The 19,019-nt window shown below is 53.9% G+C and overlaps 3 protein-coding genes across 3 annotated transcripts; 1 reads left to right on the forward strand and 2 right to left on the reverse strand.

The window, feature by feature from the left end:
• Window positions 1-2,659: 2,659 nt before the first annotated feature.
• On the forward strand, window positions 2,660-7,050 carry CTRU02_203461 (ankyrin repeat protein; the record flags this gene model as incomplete). The annotated part of the gene is made up of 3 exons (XM_036724086.1): window positions 2,660-3,325; window positions 3,375-6,836; window positions 6,895-7,050. 3 exons carry the CDS (start codon window positions 2,660-2,662, stop codon window positions 7,048-7,050), a joined length of 4,284 nt encoding a protein of 1,427 aa, XP_036584200.1.
• A 3,428-nt stretch (window positions 7,051-10,478) lies between these two features.
• CTRU02_203462 (uncharacterized protein) lies at window positions 10,479-11,939 on the reverse strand (the record flags this gene model as incomplete). The annotated part of the gene is made up of 1 exon (XM_036724087.1): window positions 10,479-11,939. The coding sequence occupies one exon, from the start codon at window positions 11,937-11,939 to the stop codon at window positions 10,479-10,481; it is 1,461 nt and encodes a 486-aa protein (XP_036584201.1).
• Window positions 11,940-13,857: 1,918 nt separating this feature from the next.
• Window positions 13,858-15,549, reverse strand: CTRU02_203463 (sexual development activator; the record flags this gene model as incomplete). The annotated part of the gene is made up of 2 exons (XM_036724088.1): window positions 13,858-15,326; window positions 15,393-15,549. The coding sequence occupies 2 exons, from the start codon at window positions 15,547-15,549 to the stop codon at window positions 13,858-13,860; spliced, it is 1,626 nt and encodes a 541-aa protein (XP_036584202.1).
• Window positions 15,550-19,019: the final 3,470 nt, after the last annotated feature.

Below are 19,019 nucleotides of genomic sequence, written 5' to 3' on the forward strand. Positions count from 1 at the left end.
CGCGTGTTTTAGGCGGTGGTGCTTATCAGTCATTGCTGGCCCAGCCCTGGTTCAAGCGATGGAAGGGAGGTGGGCGTGTCTTGGTAGCTGAAGACGAGGACTCGCACTGTATTCAGACCCTAGCAAGGGACCACCTGATTTCGTCAAATTCCCATTGGGTAAAAGGGGACTGAATTAGGTGGGAACCAGGGCGTCAAGTGGGCTCTCGGAGAGGGCTGCCATCTGTCTTGGCGGCGCGTGGCGCAGGTGCCACACGGTGCATTCGCGTAACTGTTCCGTGCACTAGCACGGTACGTACCTGATTTTTCTCTTTCGTCTGCACTACTCCGTGCTAGCAAAGCTCTTATTTTTTTTTTCCTCTCGAGGAGGGGCTGCTAATTGTGTTCCGCTGCTGCTATTGTTACCAATACTCTTCCACTATCTATGCATGTACGAGTGGATCTGAACCTGCATCAGGTAATGATGCGTATCTGCTAGGTACCCAGCCACCCTTCACCACCAACAACGAACCCAACAAAACCCCGAGGGCATCTATACTAGCAAAGTGCGTCGTGTCAAGAGTTCCTGGGTAAGGTATACGCAGCAGAGTGGACACCCAGTCTGAAGGGTACCATTTTCTCATCCAGACACCTGGCGGCTGATGGCTGACTGCAAACCGGCAGGGGCTGTTGGCTTAAGCACAGGGCGTCAGCCAGTTCCAGCTCCCTCTCCCCCCCCCTCCATAAGAAAGCTCACAGCCAGTAAGTTTCTGGTGTGCTCAAGGTGGCCTACACTTATGCCAGTCAGTATCTTGCCCAGACTGGGAAGCTTGAGCACTGAACACTCGACGCCACAACGCCAGGTGCACCCAAGTACATTGACAAGAGCATATTTCTGCTGCTTCGCGTGCCTGTGTCTCGTTCCAACTTATAACGCAAAATCATCCCGTTATCGCCAATGAAGTAGCTATTTGCCGGAATTGCTAGCCACTAACGCGCAGCAAAGGCACATTTGTTGGCACATGGACCTCCTTCTGGACGGCCTGATAGCAGACAAGATCCATACCAGCCTTGCTCGTACTCGTTCAGTCCGAAGATTGAACGACGACGACCTTGCCTGAGCTTGCGTCAGATCCATATCTTCCAACGCCTAACCCGAATTCCTGGCGCCGTACATAGACACCGCTCTGCCTTGGCTTGATCTACCCTCCCCCTGGTCACACATACCATACAATAACCAACACACAGAGCGCACATCACCAATCTAACCCAACCTAAATTACCTGAAGTCACAAAACGACCAAAACGCCCTCGATCCACATTTCTGTTCCATTTCACCATTGTTCGTGCTATCGACGTGTCTGTGCCTGTGTCTCTGATTCGGCCGTCGCCCGGTTTGGCTGTACCTGAGTGGCTCGGTGCATACGAACCAACCTCTGTCTGTCCCTTTGGACATCGTCGTCTCCCACACTCTTCAATCCCCCTCAGCCATAGCCAAAAAAAAGACAAAAAAAGAAGTTGTTGCCTCTTACTAAAACCGAAAGAAAAAAAACCTCTCCGGTCACCGGGGGGCCCGTTCATCAAGGTCGCACAAGACTGGCCGACAACCGTCTCTGTCCTCCTCTCGTCGTTACCCCCATTTCACGCTAGACAAGACGTTCCTCTCCATCATATTCCATCAAACGGCCACCCGCTACACTTCCTTCAATCCACGGCCTGGACACACCTAGCATCCTAGCATTGGAACGACGAGCATTGGCCAGACTGATTGGCTTCATCTATCTCGATTTGCGTCGCGATTGCTCCTCCCCCTTGTTCTGACGAGAGCAATTTCGAGTCACCGCTTAGAGAGACAGACTTCACTTGTGAGACATTGTTACCGCCTCGACTGTCCGTCCGTACATGCGCCGAGCAAGCGGCAGTAGTAGCAGCAGCAGCAAGCAGCGGCATTGGCAGTACCTAGACAGTGGTGGCCAGCAAGAGACCAAGACTGGACTCTTCCAATTTTGGGCCTACAATTTCCGCCCAGCCTTTTCTCCCTCCCCCCCTCTGCTCATCCTAACCTAACCTAATATTACCACTCCCCTCTCAAACGGGGGAAACAAAAAAAACAAATCTAACGATTTTCTCGCTCTCTTTTTTTTAACTACCACCGACAATACACAAAGAAAGAGGGAAAGAGAGAAAAAAAAAAGAAAAAAAAAAGGAAAAGGAAGACATTCACATTCCCAACGCCACGATGGAATCGTAGTTCACCCTATCCACACTACGTATCAACTTCGCACCGTACAGATTACCCTACAGTCACGAACAGGCATCTCAATTTCCAAACTTTCAGAAAATTCCCCCGACGGTAATTTCTCAGGGTCTGTTGTACCGTGTATCCGCACCGCACCGCACCCACAACGCTGCCTGAGCCCAGTGCGACACATACACCCACACACTCTTTCTCTCCAAACACTTGCGAGAGAGACTCCCAGGGCGGACTCGCATTAGAGGGACACAGGACAGTGGGCCCCCACTCCACCGCCTGGGCTACACCACTTTACCACGAGACGCCCTTTTCCCCACAACATCCCCAGACCGAGCTTTCACCTCCCCTTTCGTCGCCGTCTCCGTCTCCGTTGTCGTTGTTGTTGTCGGCCTCAACTTCCATCCTCGATAATTGTTGCTGGCAAGGTATGACGACTGCTGGTGCCGCTATCGGTGCCAGCCCTCTGCCACCCGCTCCGGGAATGTCCGCCACCGTCGACTTCAACGAGTATCTGGATTACGACGAAGAAGGCTTCGGGGCCTCGAGTCCGTTGCCAAATTTCGATCTCTCCAACCCCGATACCCTCAAACTCTTCGAGTCATCGCAATCAATACACGAGACCAAGGTCCTAGAGCCGCAAACCACCCTCCTAGCCAACAGCACCGTCGCCGCAGCATCACCAGACTCCCTCGTCGACTCATTCCGAGACTCATCGTCCGACTCCGCCTCCTCGAAAAGGACCGGTAGCTCCGCCTCCGGAAAGACTGGCTTGACAGTGGGCGACGTGATGATGACAGATGGAGCCGATATCAAGCCTGACTGGGACTCCTCGGCGGCCTTCGTCGGCCGCCCTGAGGATAGTGTCTTCCTCTTCGGCGCGAATACCGACGCGACACTGCCCGACGGCCTCGATTTGAACGACGACAAGTTCATGGACGAGTCTTTCGACTTCGAGAGCGCATCCAGCAGCCCCAACACAGCCGCCGCCGTCAACATGGAATCGCCAGAAATGCCCACCATTCACGCAAATGGCCCACAAAAGGCTCCCGCCCTAAACAATACCAGAACCGCAGCTCATGGCAAGAGGAGTTCAGTGAGTCTTATCCCTCAGTGTCATGCCGGAAAACGACTAATGTGGTCAGCAATATTCCATTTCACAGCCCATGAACGGACTAAAAATGACCAACTCGAGAGAGTGCTCGCCAATGTCTCAGAACATGATAACGAGCCATGAGGCTTCCCCCTCGGCCTTCTTCACCAGCTCACCTTCGCCAAGCGCCCCCCCGGACTTTTCGAATGCCACCATGAACGCGATGAACCCCAATGGATTTTGGCCGGCGAAACTGGACCCGACAGCGCATCAGATGGTGCACAACATGTCCCTGCAACCGCAGTTTCACTCACACGATGGCCTCCCCGTCACTATGCCTCAGCAAATGCCAATATTCACCCAGCCAAATTACGAATTTCTCAACCGTGGTTGCCGGTTGACGATTCATCCGACACCGACCAAGTCCCGCGTCGAGACGCAAATTCCTATCAAAATGACTCTGTTCCCACTCCCTCCCGGCATTAAGCGCCTACACCTTCCCACGCATACCATTTCGAAGCCGAAGCTGCTAGCGAAGCCGCCAGCTGAGCGTTCTCCCGACACTCTGGAACTCTACACCATGCTAGTTTGCACTAGCGCGATGCAAAACGATGACAACAAGCGCAAGGCCTTCCAGCGCGCCGCAGCCGCCACCCACAGCCCTGTCATGAACGCCCGGTCTGCTAGTGATGACGACGACGAGGAGAACAAACCGCAAAACGGCGGCGAAGTTCGTATCTGCGCCGGCTGCATCACACGTGAGCGAAAGCGGGCGGCAAGGAAAAAGATCAAGAAGGTTGAAGAGGAAGAGATGTGGAACAGGGACGAAACGAGACGCGTGATCGTTTTCAATACACAGGAAATTAAAGAGTGGCAGACGCCCAACGGCGTTGTATCGGACTCGACAGTTACAGGACGGCCGGAGCCGGTAGCTCCTCCTGGAGCGATGCAAGTAGACGCGCCGATGAGGATTGCCTGTTACTGCCGACACCACGCAGAGAAGCTGGGTTTTCAGGTTATCTTCACCATCAAGGACTGGCAAGACCGTGTTGTCGCACAGGAGATGTCCCAGTCTATCATGATCACCGACGACCACAAGACGCACCCGATTCCCCAGCAGCTAAATCCCCCGGCGACACAGAGCTCGGAAAACAACCTCGTGCCTATGATGAGCACGCCCTTAGACACAAGCCCCCTTAACTCAGGAGGTGCCCCTTTCCGGTTGTCACACTCTAGCTCCGATCTGCAGAGTCTGCACCGCAACGCTGCTCCGGCCCCATCCTTCCCTGTCTCGAACCCTCCGAACAAGATCCCGGCCCCTACGCCTCCAACAACGGCCGCTCGCTCCTTGTCACGGCCGCCTTCTCCGAGCTCACACTCAGGCCCGATAACAAAGAAGCGCAAGGCTAGCGGGTCAAGGGTGCCCATCGGCATGGCGATGACTCGTTTGGATACGACACCTCCGCCGTCGCAAATGCCCGGGAACCCAATACCTTCTGCCCCGTCTGCCTCGACATCACCCTTCACCCCCAATCTCACCAGCTTCCACACTCCTCCCGATGCGGTGTTCCAAAACGGAGCTGCCTCAGGTATGCCTCAGCCGTTCGCTACCGGACCGCCCACCCCCAACAGCAACGACCAGACAATGTTCACCAACGCCAATCGGTCCGCCAGTATGGAGAACGTGGCGATGCCCATGTTCTCTGCGCCCGCGTCGGCCCACCAGAGCCGCGCACCAAGCCCCAACAGACTGCCGAACGGAGTGAACGCTGTGTCACAGAACCAGTTCAACGCCATGTCGTACCTGCCCACGAACGTCGCCCCTGCACGACCGCAACCGACCATTCACAAGATCATTCCCAACGAAGGACCGAAATCCGGCGGCATCGAAGTTACGATTCTCGGTGCAAGCTTTTACCAGGGCCTGGAGGTATTGTTTGGAGATCAGAAGGCTACAACTACCACCTTCTGGGGCGAGTCTTCTCTAGTGTGCCTCTTGCCCCCCTCGCCCGTTTCTGGGCCTGTTGTGGTCACATTCAAGCAGAGCCAAACGCAGACTGGACAGCCATTCCCGGCCCTTTCCAAACAGAACCAGATGTTCAAGTATGTCGACGACGACGAGGAGAAACTCATCCGCACGGCACTCTCGATTCTCGGTCACAAGATGTCGGGTCAAATGGTTGACGTCAAGGAGCTCGCTCAGCGCATCATTGGCCAGGGCGACTCAAGCTGGGGAGCTGCAGGCCCTTCTGGCAACGCGGGCGCCTTCGGCGGAAGCACCTTCAACATGAGCACTGAATCACAGCTTCTAAAGTGCCTCGAGTTGATTGATCTGGATGATAACCCGAGAATGTCGCGTCTGGACTTGAGGAGGTCTACGGGACAAACAATGCTGCATATGGGCTGTGCCCTGGGTTACCACCGTTTCGTCGCTGGTCTGCTCGCGCGTGGTGCCAACCCGGATCTGCGAGACAAGGGTGGCTTCACTCCGATGCACCTGGCGGCCTTGAATGACCACGAGTCGATCGTTCGGAGGCTGATGCAGGCGGGCGCTGATCCTACGATCCGAAGCCTTTCGGGTCTGCGGCCGGCTGATGTTGCCCGGTCACGCAAGGTGATTGAGCACATTCGTCGTTGCGAACGCCATATTCGATCCCGCAGCGGCGGCTCTCTGCACAGCAGAGCCAGCAGCGCCGCGTCGCTCAGATCCCTATGGGATCCTCTGGGCATGTCCAGCGAATCCGAGTCAATAGATGATGGCGAGGAGAGCCCTGAGTACTCATCTGGGGATTTTGAAGACGAGGAAGAAGAGGAGGACACCTGGCTCGATATGCGTCGTCGCTCTAGCGGCCATGCATTCACACCTCGTCCAGACCGGCAAGCCCTGCAGCGAGGGCACGATGAAGTGCAACCGGGACTCGCATCGCCCACGACCGCTATAGCGTCGGCTGTCAGAGACCAGTTCGCTGCTCAGATCCAGCAGTTCCAGCAAGCAATGACGATGCACTTCAACAATCTACCTCAAATGCCAGCTCTGCCGAGGATGCCTATGTTGCCCGACTATCAGGCCTATCTCCAGCAGAACCCTCTAATGGGCAGAGTTACGTCCTTGATGCCTGGCATGTCTGGTTCAAGGCCCGGCTCTGCAGACGACGAAAACCCGAGACAGATGGATGGACGTTGGTGGGATCTTTCGTCTTTTAGGAACAACAACAACAACTCTGCCCCGCCCCCGGCGTACGATGAGATCTTCCCGCAAGAGGAGCTTGACAGGAAGCAAGCGGCAGCCCTTGGCGCCGCCGCCGACGCTGCTGCCGATATCAAGTGTGCATCCCTGTACGACACTCAGACAACCGAGACTGTTGAGGCATCATCAAGCACGGCACCAGTGCCCAGCGTACTCAAGATTGGACGAAAGAGTGCCATCACCAAAGAGCAGCAACAGAACTTCCTCCGAGCCCGCGAGGCCAAGTTCAAGGGAATGCGTAGCGACAAGAATTTGTGGTTTATTTGGGTAAGTCAATCGGTCTGAAAAAGAGTCTCCTGGGGCTATTCACTAACAATGCCTATAGATTCCACTCCTCACCTGTATACTGGGTGCCATGCTGTACAGCCGATTCCCCCAGTACTTTACCATGGCCTTTGCCATGCTTCGATCTGTTATGAAACTCGACCAGGTCCCGAACACTGTCAGGAACGTTCAGGACCGCGTCGTCGAGGTCCTTTAAAATGCTTCTTCGCGTTGCGAGCCCACTTCACACTTGTTGGGCATTGGGGTGCGCCCCCATCTTGTTTGTGCTTAGGGGTCTGCTGATATAGGGGAGAAATGGAGTTGGTATCTCTGGGTATATGAAGGGCAATTTCAGTCCCTGATTTACAGCACCGTGGGGGAATTCTGGCGCGGTCTGGGAGTGCCTGGCCGGACCCTGGACATGGATATTGCGCAGCACGGAATCAAGGAAAGAGCTTTTTTCACGGGACCAGTAAGCTACTTACCTCACTGGGAGTTTTAGCTTGCTCTCCCTTTTTTTTTTTTTTTTTTGCGTGCTTTTCTTTTTAGTTTTACTTCTTCATTCGTTGGAGTAACGCGTGGGAAAGTCTCGATCGATATAGTATTGGCAGGAGAGGGAGGGACGTTACGAGGTCTAGATGGTCTCGAGGTAAGGGCTGTATCGAGTATATATAGCGAAGCTACTTCGAACTCTTTTATTTACATAGCGGCGGACGTTATCGGTTCAAGCCGAGGAATAATGTCAGTGGTACAATCACTTTTGCGGTTGTGATGGGTGAGATGGTGTGAGTTCGATAGTGCATGATTGATGTGTTTACAGGCCTTGCCTGTATATCTACAGGGTTCACTCCTTTCTTACACTTGGACTTGTTTCTGGTTCAGTTACTGGCGATTTTAGAGGCAGTCGATATGCGCCCCATTTCGCACGTTGTCTCTTTAGCCGACGGTTCAGAGTTTTATCCGTCGACGTCGCGATCGAATATCGAGCGTGAGTATGAAAGGCAAGCAAAGGAGATGCGGAGTCTGAACCTTGCGGTGTCGGACAGAGAGATGTCATGATTACAGTTTTACCGCCAGGCACTGACTGTTATGAGATATGTACACGTATTGCCCAACTTGCTCAAAATGCCTTTGTGCCGCCTGCATGATCTGCTACTGTCAACCGGGCCGTCGCGGTCGGTTTAAGGATGCGCCAGCATTTTGGTCTGGCTGCCACCGTCTGGTTAGACATTCATTTTGTGGAGGGTGTTGTTGTGATGAGGATAGGAAGGGCTTGGAGCAAGGAGTCTGACCTCTCCACCGTAGGACAAAAAATGAAAGAGCAAAAAAAAAAAACGCAATTCAAGGTAATAATTGAGAAAGAATGCGGTAGAGTGAGTCTACAAAAAGATTATTATGTTTGCTCGATAACACAAAAAGATTCCGGAACGGGGAATTGAACCCCGAGCCTGACGGAGCTCTCGGATGAGAGCGTCAAATGTTGACCATTACACCATTCCGGATTGTTGAAGACCATTGCGTTTGATCCTATTTATGAAGGGCTAACCCGAGCGCATGGACCAGCTCCACAACATCAGACTAACATCACGCTGGAAGCCGACATACTGTTCGGTTTCTTTTTCGTTTCTTTTAATATTGACCTGAAATAAGTTGTAATCGCCCGAATCTGGAGGTTAATGGTGTTTTAGAGACCCCCGCAGTGAAACCAGCTAGCACATCTGTTCCTCGCTTCGGGCTTGCTACACGAATGATCGTGCTGATGTGAGAGATGAACGAAGAGCCGACACGACACGACAGCTTCGACAGAGAACGTATTTCGACGCAAGGTACATTCTGCCCGCATAGTAAAGGGAACATCTCTTGACACATTCTTTTTCAGAGAAACCGATCAATCAACGCTCTGCAAGGCAAATCTTTCGCTGGTTGCCGTAAATCTAGAAGTCCCTCGTTCTCACGGGGAAACCCACACACCATATGATACCCTAGACCGGCATTGCGTGATATCTAGATACGACAGATGACCCATAACTCCGAGGGAACGGGTGCTTCCAGCCCTCATGAACCACTGAGAGCGACACGCAAAGTGTCGAATCTGCAAGGCCAATCGAGCCTCGAGCCATTCTGGCAGTTTACGCTCTGGAAAGTATACCTAGACTGACGAGATAATGTGTGGATGGCATGTCAACACGGCAGTCAAATCAACCAGATAGACTTGTCAGGAAAACATCACTAGAAGTGATACACATAATACCACTGCACCAGTTTCCACCCCCCGTGGCGATTGTCCAGATTACGCCGCATTCCCGTCCAACCTTCAATCACATAAACCTTAGCCAGCACAAGAAGTCTAAGAATCGAGGTCACTTCCACGTGCTGATTGATCTAAGCCACACACCAACGTACACGGAAAGCCCACGAGGCGAGTGACAACCAGTTACAAGTAATATCAGAGACGACGGGACCTTGAACACGTCATTCGCAGCGAAATCCAGCACGGATTCTTAACATGATCGACCGTGGCCGCGAGGCAAATCATATAACCGCACACTCTTCACATTCTCCAAGACGACTCATCCTTGGTCAGTAATGTCAGTAGATAACAACACAAGACACACACACACACACACAGCAGCAGCAGCAGAAATCTCGTCGACAGGTAACATATGTATTCGGCCAGCAGGCGTCCATCGTCCGCCTCATCAAGCCAGACAACAACAACAACAACAACAACAACAACATACACATCTACCCGCGAAAACTCGGCTCATACCAAGCATCACATTCCCGCAGGCCACGTCCAGTCAGAAAGACTACAAGACGACCACAGACCGGGGAAACCGCCATGAGCACATCAAGAAAAAAAAGTAATTCCCACAACATACAAAAAACACCCCACCCACCCCCTTCCTACATCAAATAAAAAACGGTTTCCCATCCCATATCGACACATCCAGGTCCATATCCGGCATACTACAGCACGGATTGGTTGACGCGGAATAAAAAACGGCTGACATGGAGCACTTATTCGTCCCTCCCCACTGCTTCTCCATTCCGCCGTTTCCTCCAGCAGATGTACTCTACCAGATAGACAAGAACGTAGAGAAAGCAAATGGGAGAAACTGAAGACAGCCAAATGTCGCCAGATACATGAAGAGAGGAAGAGCTTTCCCTCATAAGAAGACGCGAAAATCGTTCAAGGACATCTCCCGTCCGTCCCGTAAGCATTGTGTAACGGGGTTTTAGTCGTGAGATTCATCCTCCTACTCCCTTCTTCTTTTTTTCTCTCCCTTTTTTTTCACACATCGTTGACCGTCTTTTCCGATGCTTTTCGTCAAATCCCTCCCCTTTGCTCGTCCTTTCTGCAGGATACTATCTTCAATCAATGTCATCTTCACTTCACGTGAAAACTAGACGAAAGTCTTCTCCTATACAGGTTCTTCAAGGGGAGGAAACGATACGTCGTACTATGCGGTCGATGTCGATTTCATAAAAAAAAAGAAAAAAAAGAAAAGAGTGTTCATTTCATGTCGTCATAGTCGTAAAGCTCGTCGAGATTGTAATAACGCCCGGCGCCTTTTCACACCCTTAGAATATAATTCCAGCCCACCATCACACGAGACAGCAAACACTTCGCTTGCCTCGCATCTATGTGAACCTCATACCCCGCCACCGACCTCCATGGTGATCACGCTCTTGCACGGCCAAGCCAGTGTTGAGGTGCGTGTTTTCCCTCTCGAAACCGTACCCGCGGTAGCCCTTGTACTGCTCAGACACACGCGGCATGGCCGAGGCGCCGTGGTTCGAGTTGGGCCGCAGACCGAGCGGCTCGGCGGCCTTGCGCGTGGCGCGCGAGGTCCAGGCCCGCGCCGTCTCCGCAAAGGATCGGCGCGACTCGTTTGAGTCGATACTGCTACGGCTGCTGGCGGCGTACGCCGGGTTCGGCGGCACGAAGTCGGTATCCATGGGTGTAGTCGACAACGCCGAGTAAGACGCGGACGGGGCGTGCTTGGACAGCTTGTTGCTTGCCCTGGTTGAGTTGCTGAATGTGCGCCTGGCAAACGGGCCTGCCCCACGAGGGGGCGGTGGGGGCATGTAATTCGGCGGTGGGGGAGGGGGCGGCATTGCGTCTGAGGCCTCCACCATGGCGTGGGAACGAGGTTTCCGAAGACCAGGGAGGGAGAGATCGACAGAGATGCGCGAGGCCGACTTGCGCAGCTTCTTGACGGTGGACATTTCGTCTTCGTCGTTGAAACTGCGCTTCCTGTTTCCGTCTCGGGAGTCTGGCAGGGGTTCAACGTCGTCCTGCATCGGCTGCAGGGGCCATTGCTGTGATACGCGCTCCGCGAACGACTTCTTGTCCACGGGCGGCCGCGTTGAGTAGATGGCGTTTGAGGAAGAGAAATTGGGCGGAGGGGGCTGGCGCGTGGAGCGAATGGCATGCGCGTCGAAGAAGCCGTCCTTCATCAGCTGCTGGTAGCTGGCCATGATCCCCTCCCTAGAAGGCATACCCGCACCGTGTTCCATTGCTGCTGCCGCCGGCGTTGGCGCGCCACCGCCGGTGCCGAATCCGCCGGCTCCGCCTCCTGCAGCGAGAAGCTTCCCGTCCAGGCTCAGTGGACGCTTAGCCCCCCTATCCTTATCCCTGACGAAGCTTAACTTCTCGCGGAGACCGCCCCAGAAACCTTTCTTTGCGACGTTGCTGCTCGAGGAGCTTGCGGGCCTCTTGACCTCGCCGTAGGTGACGGTCGGTTGGTGGAGAACGGGATGGCGCTGATGATGCGAGGACAGCAGCGATTGCGACGACTTGTGATGATGCGGCTTGGGAGGGGAGAAGACGCCGGCGTCGGGGGCTTCGACATAGAAATCCATGTGGAAGCGGCGCGCGATTTCGGACGAATCTTCCGGGCCGAGAAAGTCGATGGGCGGCGCGGCGGAAGTGCGGTCGTTCATGGAACCCTCGACGAAGCGCGAGTTTGCGCGCTGCATCGAGTTGGTGCGCTTGGCCGCGGGTCGCTGCGCAGTCGCAAAGCTGTTGGAAGTCGCTGGTGGGCCCATGATCGGATGAGAGGTCAACGGACCCGGCGCGAACGAGTCGTCTATATGCATTGCGATTGATGTATGCGGATGGTTCGATTTTGTTTGAGAGAGAGATTGGTGGTTCCTTGATATCAAATGTAGAGGTGGCACCCCTCTTCTGTCCTCGGTATCGAGATCGATGAAACAACCTCACGTCGTCAGACGTAATCGAGGCGAGAAGAGGTGTGAAAGGCGATCAGGTGTGCGGTAGGAGGAAATTGAGGGGGGAAGGGGGATGGTTGGATGTTGGTGCATCCAAGTAAGGGCGGGTTTTGTTTACTTTGGCGGCCGTCGCACCATCCGCAATCCGCAGCCCGCACACCCGCAACGGCTGCTGCTCTTTGCGTCGAGGCTTCTTCCTTGCGCACGATGGCAGGAAAAGGGTGCAAAGATGACGAAAAGCAATAAATAAAAAAAGGAGACCAGAGTATCAAATGGTTATATAGGTGTGTGTGTGTGGGGTGGGAGAGGGAGCAATATTGGAAAACAAGTTAAAGGCGACTGAATGGCAGGAGCAAGCGATGCGATGCCGAGGGGGTGACTGTTGATCTTGTAGGATTGGCTCCATTGGAAGGGCAACGACGGGTTGCGGTCGGCCGGGGTTCGATGTCTTTGTCTTTTGTCTGGAAGGGATGACGGGGGCCCGTTGCTCGGGCAAACAAAACGCGCCCACACTTTTTGGTAGGCGCGACCCTCCCGTGCTCCACTTGGGTCTTTGTCGGCCAGTGATGCCGTAACCTCCGCGCTGGCCCCTTTCGCCTTACTACGGAGGACTACTCTGAACTATACTAGTACCATGTAGGCTGATAGGATAGGGTAGTTAGGCTAAAGTGCTCTTAGTCTTGAGCTTTTTAGCAGGCGGAGACACGTGACGCTTGGACCTGTTTTTTTTTTTCCCCTTCCCTTTCTCCCTCGTCTATTCGTTTCCCTCCCTCTTTGGATCTAGAGTTACTAAATTGATTCGTATGTAAGGAAAGAATCCGAGGTGAGCTAAACGAAAACTCGGGCCGTCCTCTCTCTTGTCCTCCCCGCCCCCCCCTTTCCTTCCACGCATCCGACGCTTGTCAGAAATCTGCCACGAAGCGCTAGGACATTCTTTTGGTGTCTAGAGAGCTAAGAGATCCTTAGCCCGCTTAGCGCAACGTATATTGAGATCTGCGAAGCAAAACATACCGTCTTGACAGCGGATGACGCACCCACGCACATACAGATAGATACCTTTCTATATATGGACATATACACACAGACATTTGGCTTACTCTCTCTCTCTCTCTCTCACTTATCACCCACATAAACTCTCCTCGCGGCATCATTGTCTCACACAAACTTGCGCACCAGTCTACACTTTCAGCTTCAGAGTGACATTTCCATTTTCCTATACAAACTAAAGTCATGTCTGCAACGCCCTTGAGGCCAATGGACAAACCAAGTTCCACTCGATACAGTAATACCCCCAGAATAAAAAAAAGCCCAGTTAACAGAGGAAATTCAATAGGCAAGCCAATGACACATTACAGCCACATCAAGTGTGTCCATGTCTTCGTGAGCCCCAATCGTTTCGTTTTTGTATGCCAATCTGAAAGAAATCATACCGCGAACCACCTCATAGGCGGCCTAAGTCCGCTGAAGTAAAACATAGTAGGAAAAGAAGACATGAAAAGAAAAAAAAAAGAAGAAGAAGAAAACATGGGTTAGCTGACAAACAAGCCAAAAAGGCGGCTGCTGTCATCGCAGTGAGTGAGATGTCGTGTATGGATGACTAGACAAAAGGAAAAGACGGACGTGGGTAATGCCGCCATGTCGAAGTCCTTGATATATACAGTCGAATAAGTTGATAGATGTGTCGCAATCCGTCTGAACGCCTTGGTTGCCCGTAAACGCCTACGGCCCACATGTCCGCCTCAAAAGTGCTACCAAAACGCCGCCCAACACAAATGCGCCAATTCTTCTACTCGCGGTAGTTGTTCGATGGCTTGGATCCTACAGAGCCATCGGCACGCTTGTATGCCAATTCACTCCATGCTCGTGCGTTGTACATTTGGCTGCTGTGGTGGGGGTCTTGAGGTCGTTGTCCGTCGTACAGAGACCGCGTGTTTTCGGTAAAGGTGTCGGTGTATCCACGCTTTGAACCAGCGCGAACCACCTCAGGGGGAGGGGGCAGGCCGATCGGGGCAGCCTCAATAACATCGTTGCGCGACAGGTGAGGCGGCGGCGGCGGCGGTGCAGTCATGCTGTGGATAGGAGGCAGTTGCAATGAAGGCTGCGGCCTGTTGACGTCGACCAGGGGTGGCATACGGTAAGACGGCAGGGAATCCCTCCTGACGTCTGACTCCCGCCGCATGAGATCTGCCTCTCTCGGAGCATAGACTGAGGGAGACGGTGGCACTGCCATCGAAGATCCCCGTCGGTCGTACGCATCAAGGGGCGTCGGAGGCGGGTTGCTCGGGGCGTACTGCGAGCTGGGTCTGCTGGAGTAGCCGTGGCTAGGCGCCTGCTGGTACGGTGACGGCTGGCTAGAGTAGTACGACGCCGTAGGCGAGATGGGCGGCGGTTGAGCCATGGGCGGAGGGTGCTGCTGGTGAGGCGGGTAGGGTGCGCTGGAAGTATCGGCTCCAAACCGCAGGTAGGCATTTGATGGTGCGGCACCAGCTGCGTGAGGGGGCGGGGGCGGAGGGGGCGGCTGGAAAGACTCCACAGCGGATGGTCGTCGCTCGGGGGCAGGTGGATACGCGGCACGGTGTTCGCTGCTGTTGCTGGCCGACCTGGCTCGGTACTGTTCCGCATTGCTGCGGAGCTCGGGCGTTTGGGTCCTTCTGCTGTTCCTGTTGTACTCGCTGCTCTCCGGGGTGTTCTCGAATTCGTTGCCGCTTGGCTTTCCCTCCCTGCGTCTCATGCGGACATCGCGTCTAATACGGACACGGCAGCCCTGCTCTGAGATAGTCTTGCTGAGGTGGGTAGACTCAGTGAGACCGGGGAACTTCTTCGCGCTGAAGACGCTGAAAGGAATGGACTTGACAGCCATTCTGTAGTGGAAGCAAGGGTTCTCGTCGTCGGCAGGGTCGCTGTCGTGGTCACGGTCCTCAACATTCTTAATCTCCTCATAGAGGTGGAAAGCGAGAACGTAGCGGCCCTCGTGGCGGACCGAAAGGTCGGGGAACAAGAAGTAACCAGCCTCGCTGGGTCGGTCGAGGTAGGCCATGCCGGAGACGGGCATACCAGTCAGAACGGGAGTGGTGGTGGCGGCAGGAGTCTGAACGCGACCATGGGCCATAGGGCGGGCGGGAGCGAGCTCAGCGAAGAGGAAGAAGTTTCCATTGTAGGCCATGGTGACATCCTTGGCCTCCTCCTTGCTCATGCCCTTTTTAACCTTCAGTTGAACAACGGGTGGCGGGTCGACGGGACGACGATCAGCGGCAGCTAGCCAACAAGGTCAGGACGGTGCACTGAAGGAAACAATCGAGGAGCTCGTCAAGGCAATCTTACACTTTTGACCGGAACCGCAAGCGCGGGCGCGCTCCGGCTGTTGCAGGACCGTCAATTCATAGAAGAAAAACGGACCACCTCGCGTGCGGCGCTCGTGGAACGAGTGAGTCTCGGTCACCTCCTCGATGGAGGTCGGCGGACGGGGTTCGAAAGCCATTGTGATCGTTTACGGACTCGATATCGTCTAGGAATGAAAATGGGTTCGGTCTACTTCAAATTACGAATAAGGGATCTCTTGGGGCTGCGCAGATGTCAGAAGAATTGATCCAAACAAGCGACAGCAGCGTAGTGCAGGTCCCCCGTCCAAAGGCAATCCGACAAAATGGATGTGGACGCTCCGGCAGAAGGGAACGCAGGGCGGCTGGCTATTCCTAACAGTGGCGGGCGACTCACTGTGTAAGTTGGCGAAAGGTTACGATCCCAGCAATAATCCTCCACGTCCTAGTTACCAAGGCTTGTCGTTGTGTGTCGTATGTAAAGGAACGTTGTCGAGGCGGCGACAGCGATGGCGACGACTGCGATGATGCGGTTGTCGAAGATCGCAGGCGGCTCGGTGGTGGTGAACAGGTGTAAGAGGGAAAGGGGGCGATGAGGTGGGAATGGGGATTTGAAGAGGGAGAGTGAGTGAGTGGGACGGGGTGGGTAGAAAAGAGTGGGAAGGGAAGGAACGCAATTGGCTTTGGGGGGTTGTCAGAGTGGTTGATGGCTGGGAACCAGGTTGGACCAGGGGAGAAAAGGAAGAAACCGTGGACAATGAGCAGTACGGAGTGGACGGTGGACTGTGGACCAGGACTAGGGGGGTGGATTAGGCCTGAACTGGCCAACTTGGAAGCAAAGACAGAGACACTGTGAGAAGTACCCCTACTATGGAACCCTGTCTAAACCCAAGTTGGGGGACGGGGGGAGGGGGCGTGGGTGTGAAGGAGAGAGAGAGAGAGGGGACCCAACGCCTCGGACTGGGGCCTAGCTGACTCGGCCTTCATTGGTAGAGACGAAACTGACAATGACGGCGGCCGCACTGCCCTGCTGAATGACCTTGACCTACTAGTACTTTGTATGCTATGCGCAATTGGGATCCAGTCCGTACGTAAGGAGATACAGATCTTTTTGCCTTGCTTTTGTTCTCCTTGCACAGTTCATGAATTGCAAGGTGGATATGCGGACGAAGAGATAGATGAGAGACTAAAGCGAAGACAAGAGGCATTCACTGGTTATTGGCCGTGCTGAGTGGAGATCGAGATGTATGGTTTAGTGGGCGGCGCCTTTACATTGGCAAACGCCGTGGCTGCACCACTGGCTATTGAAGTGAGATGACGGATGAGGAAGACACACAGCGGTATTTAGGGATGAGGATACAATACATACAGTACAGAGCCACGGTAAACCACCCCGCTAGGCGTCGGCATGAGCACTACGCATACGAAATACACACACTCGTGCATACATGCATACCTACATAGTAGCGTACGAGTAGAGAGAAACAGACACAGGAAGCCGACGACTGCTCGCAAGGAATATACCATCACTATCACCATCATAGGGGGACAAGGGCAAGGGCCAGGGGCGGGGTCGGGCAGGGGAGCTTGAAAGAGAGAGCCAGGCCGGTGATACTGCGGTAATGCCAGGCAGGAAACCAGTCCGGGATACCTCCGACACCTGCCCATTCCTCTACCATTCATCAAGTACCACACACCACAGTGGTACACTTGGGTTTGTGGGGCCCCATCTCAGGGAAGAAAGAGGCTAGTATGACGACCTGGGGGTGGAAGAGACGAAGCACAAGCCAGCGGACGCTAGATACAGACCAAACTAGTCCAAATGCGTAGGGCATTTCGTCGTGCGCACATGGGGCCAGTCCCAGCAGGGCCTCGCCAGCTGCATGCTAAAAGTGCTGGCGCTGGGCCATCTCTTTCCCGTGCATCGTTTTCTGGCCGGACTGGCGTTGGGCGGTTCGCTGGACACCAAAAAAAAAAAAAAAAAAAAAAAAAAAAAAGACTGGCCCTTCTATCTTCCCTGGTTACTCGTCTCCCGTTCACAGGTAGTCGAGTAGCACGGAGTACAGTGCCTCCGACTCAAGGTGGATACTGGTGTAATTGGAATTCGACGGTTCAAGTTAGGAGAATCTCATTTTTTAAAAATCTACGCTGTCTCCTTGCGGGATGGCCTCACATTCCGACAATGGATGGAAGGTTTTTTTGGGCTGATTCCATCTCTGAGCGATGATCACTGATCAACTACTTTTCCAGCTGAACGGTTCGCTGTAGCGTGCTCACCAGCTGTTGGGCGTGCGTATGTCTCTCCCGGCACGGAGGTACCCTTTTTCGATCCCCTCAGAACAGACAGAGCACAGCATACTTTCTCTGCCTTTTATTCGGCCGTGCTCAGTACCAGTGCTCAACCCAAATGCACAAAGAGCCGAAATCTCGGGATCGATTTGAGGGGAAGGAAGACGTATACTGCTTTGCACTGTGCCGCTTTGCTGTGCGAGAAGAGCGAATTGAATCCAAGAAGCTGCATTTTACTGGTACTCAGTTTTTAACTGCACTGCGTAGTAAATCCATAAATCCACGCCCACGCACATATCATGAGAACGAATACGCTGCAATAGAGTCCTGGCCTAGCCAACCATCAACTTACTTCAAAAAATACCACAGATACAGGCGCAGGCACGGACAAATGATGACCTGTTGGACTCAATCTACTAGTTAGGAACCAGGCAAATCCAGCGGGCAAAAAAGCGACATCCTGGAAATAGGCGAACGAGGAACATTAAAAATGGAATTGAGACTGCTACTGTACCGTGGATGGCATGTACCTTTTTTTTCTTCTTCTTCTTTTCCCCCCCTCCCTTCCCTTCCCCGGCGCCCGCCAAAAACGCCGCCAACCCGCCCATCCATCCATCATCACACCCAACCCAACCCAGGGATCTCTTGTCCCCCGTCCCTGTTGCTGCAACTCCATCTGCAGCTAAACAGTTGCTGCAGCTCGCAGTCGTGGGTGTGGTTGCCGTCAGGCCTTTGTGCCCGCTCTCGGCCTTTCGCGCGGATGTAGCTCATCTTGATGAGCCCCCGACCTTTGATTCGCTCATCACCCCATCTCCCCATACCCCACTCTCGGCTCGGATAGACCAATCCCGTCTCATTGTCCGTCCCAGCCCTTGCGCGGCCCCCCCTCCCTCCCCTGCTTTGCCCATCCATCTTTCTCGTCCTTCCCCCCCGCCCTTGTCCATGCCCAGAGCCTATCCAAGCCAAAGGTGCCAGCATCTTAAAAATCACTACCAATGGGAAATAAGAATTTGAAGACGGGCCCTGTCGCTTGTGGTTGCAGCCAAGATACAGTGCGAAAGGTATGACCCACCTCCAAGGGTAAGGGACGAGATATGCTTGCTCCCATCGATGGGTGTGTTAAAGCCACCATCGTAACTTACATACGAATCACCTTAGGTAAGATGCGTGCTGATGCCAGCGCTTGTCTTTCTCTCCTCCTCCCCCCTCTCCTATCACCGTCGAGGGCTTGAATCATTGTGCACCCCGGAAGAACTCGCCCGTCGTGGTGAGACATTCTGCGTACTACTACGCTGCGAGCTCCTCTCTATCAGTATCGGCTTCATCGCATCGAAGCTACCCG

This window comes from Colletotrichum truncatum (genome assembly GCF_014235925.2).
Source record: "Colletotrichum truncatum strain CMES1059 chromosome Unknown Contig_0002, whole genome shotgun sequence".
Lineage (NCBI taxonomy): Eukaryota > Fungi > Ascomycota > Sordariomycetes > Glomerellales > Glomerellaceae > Colletotrichum > Colletotrichum truncatum.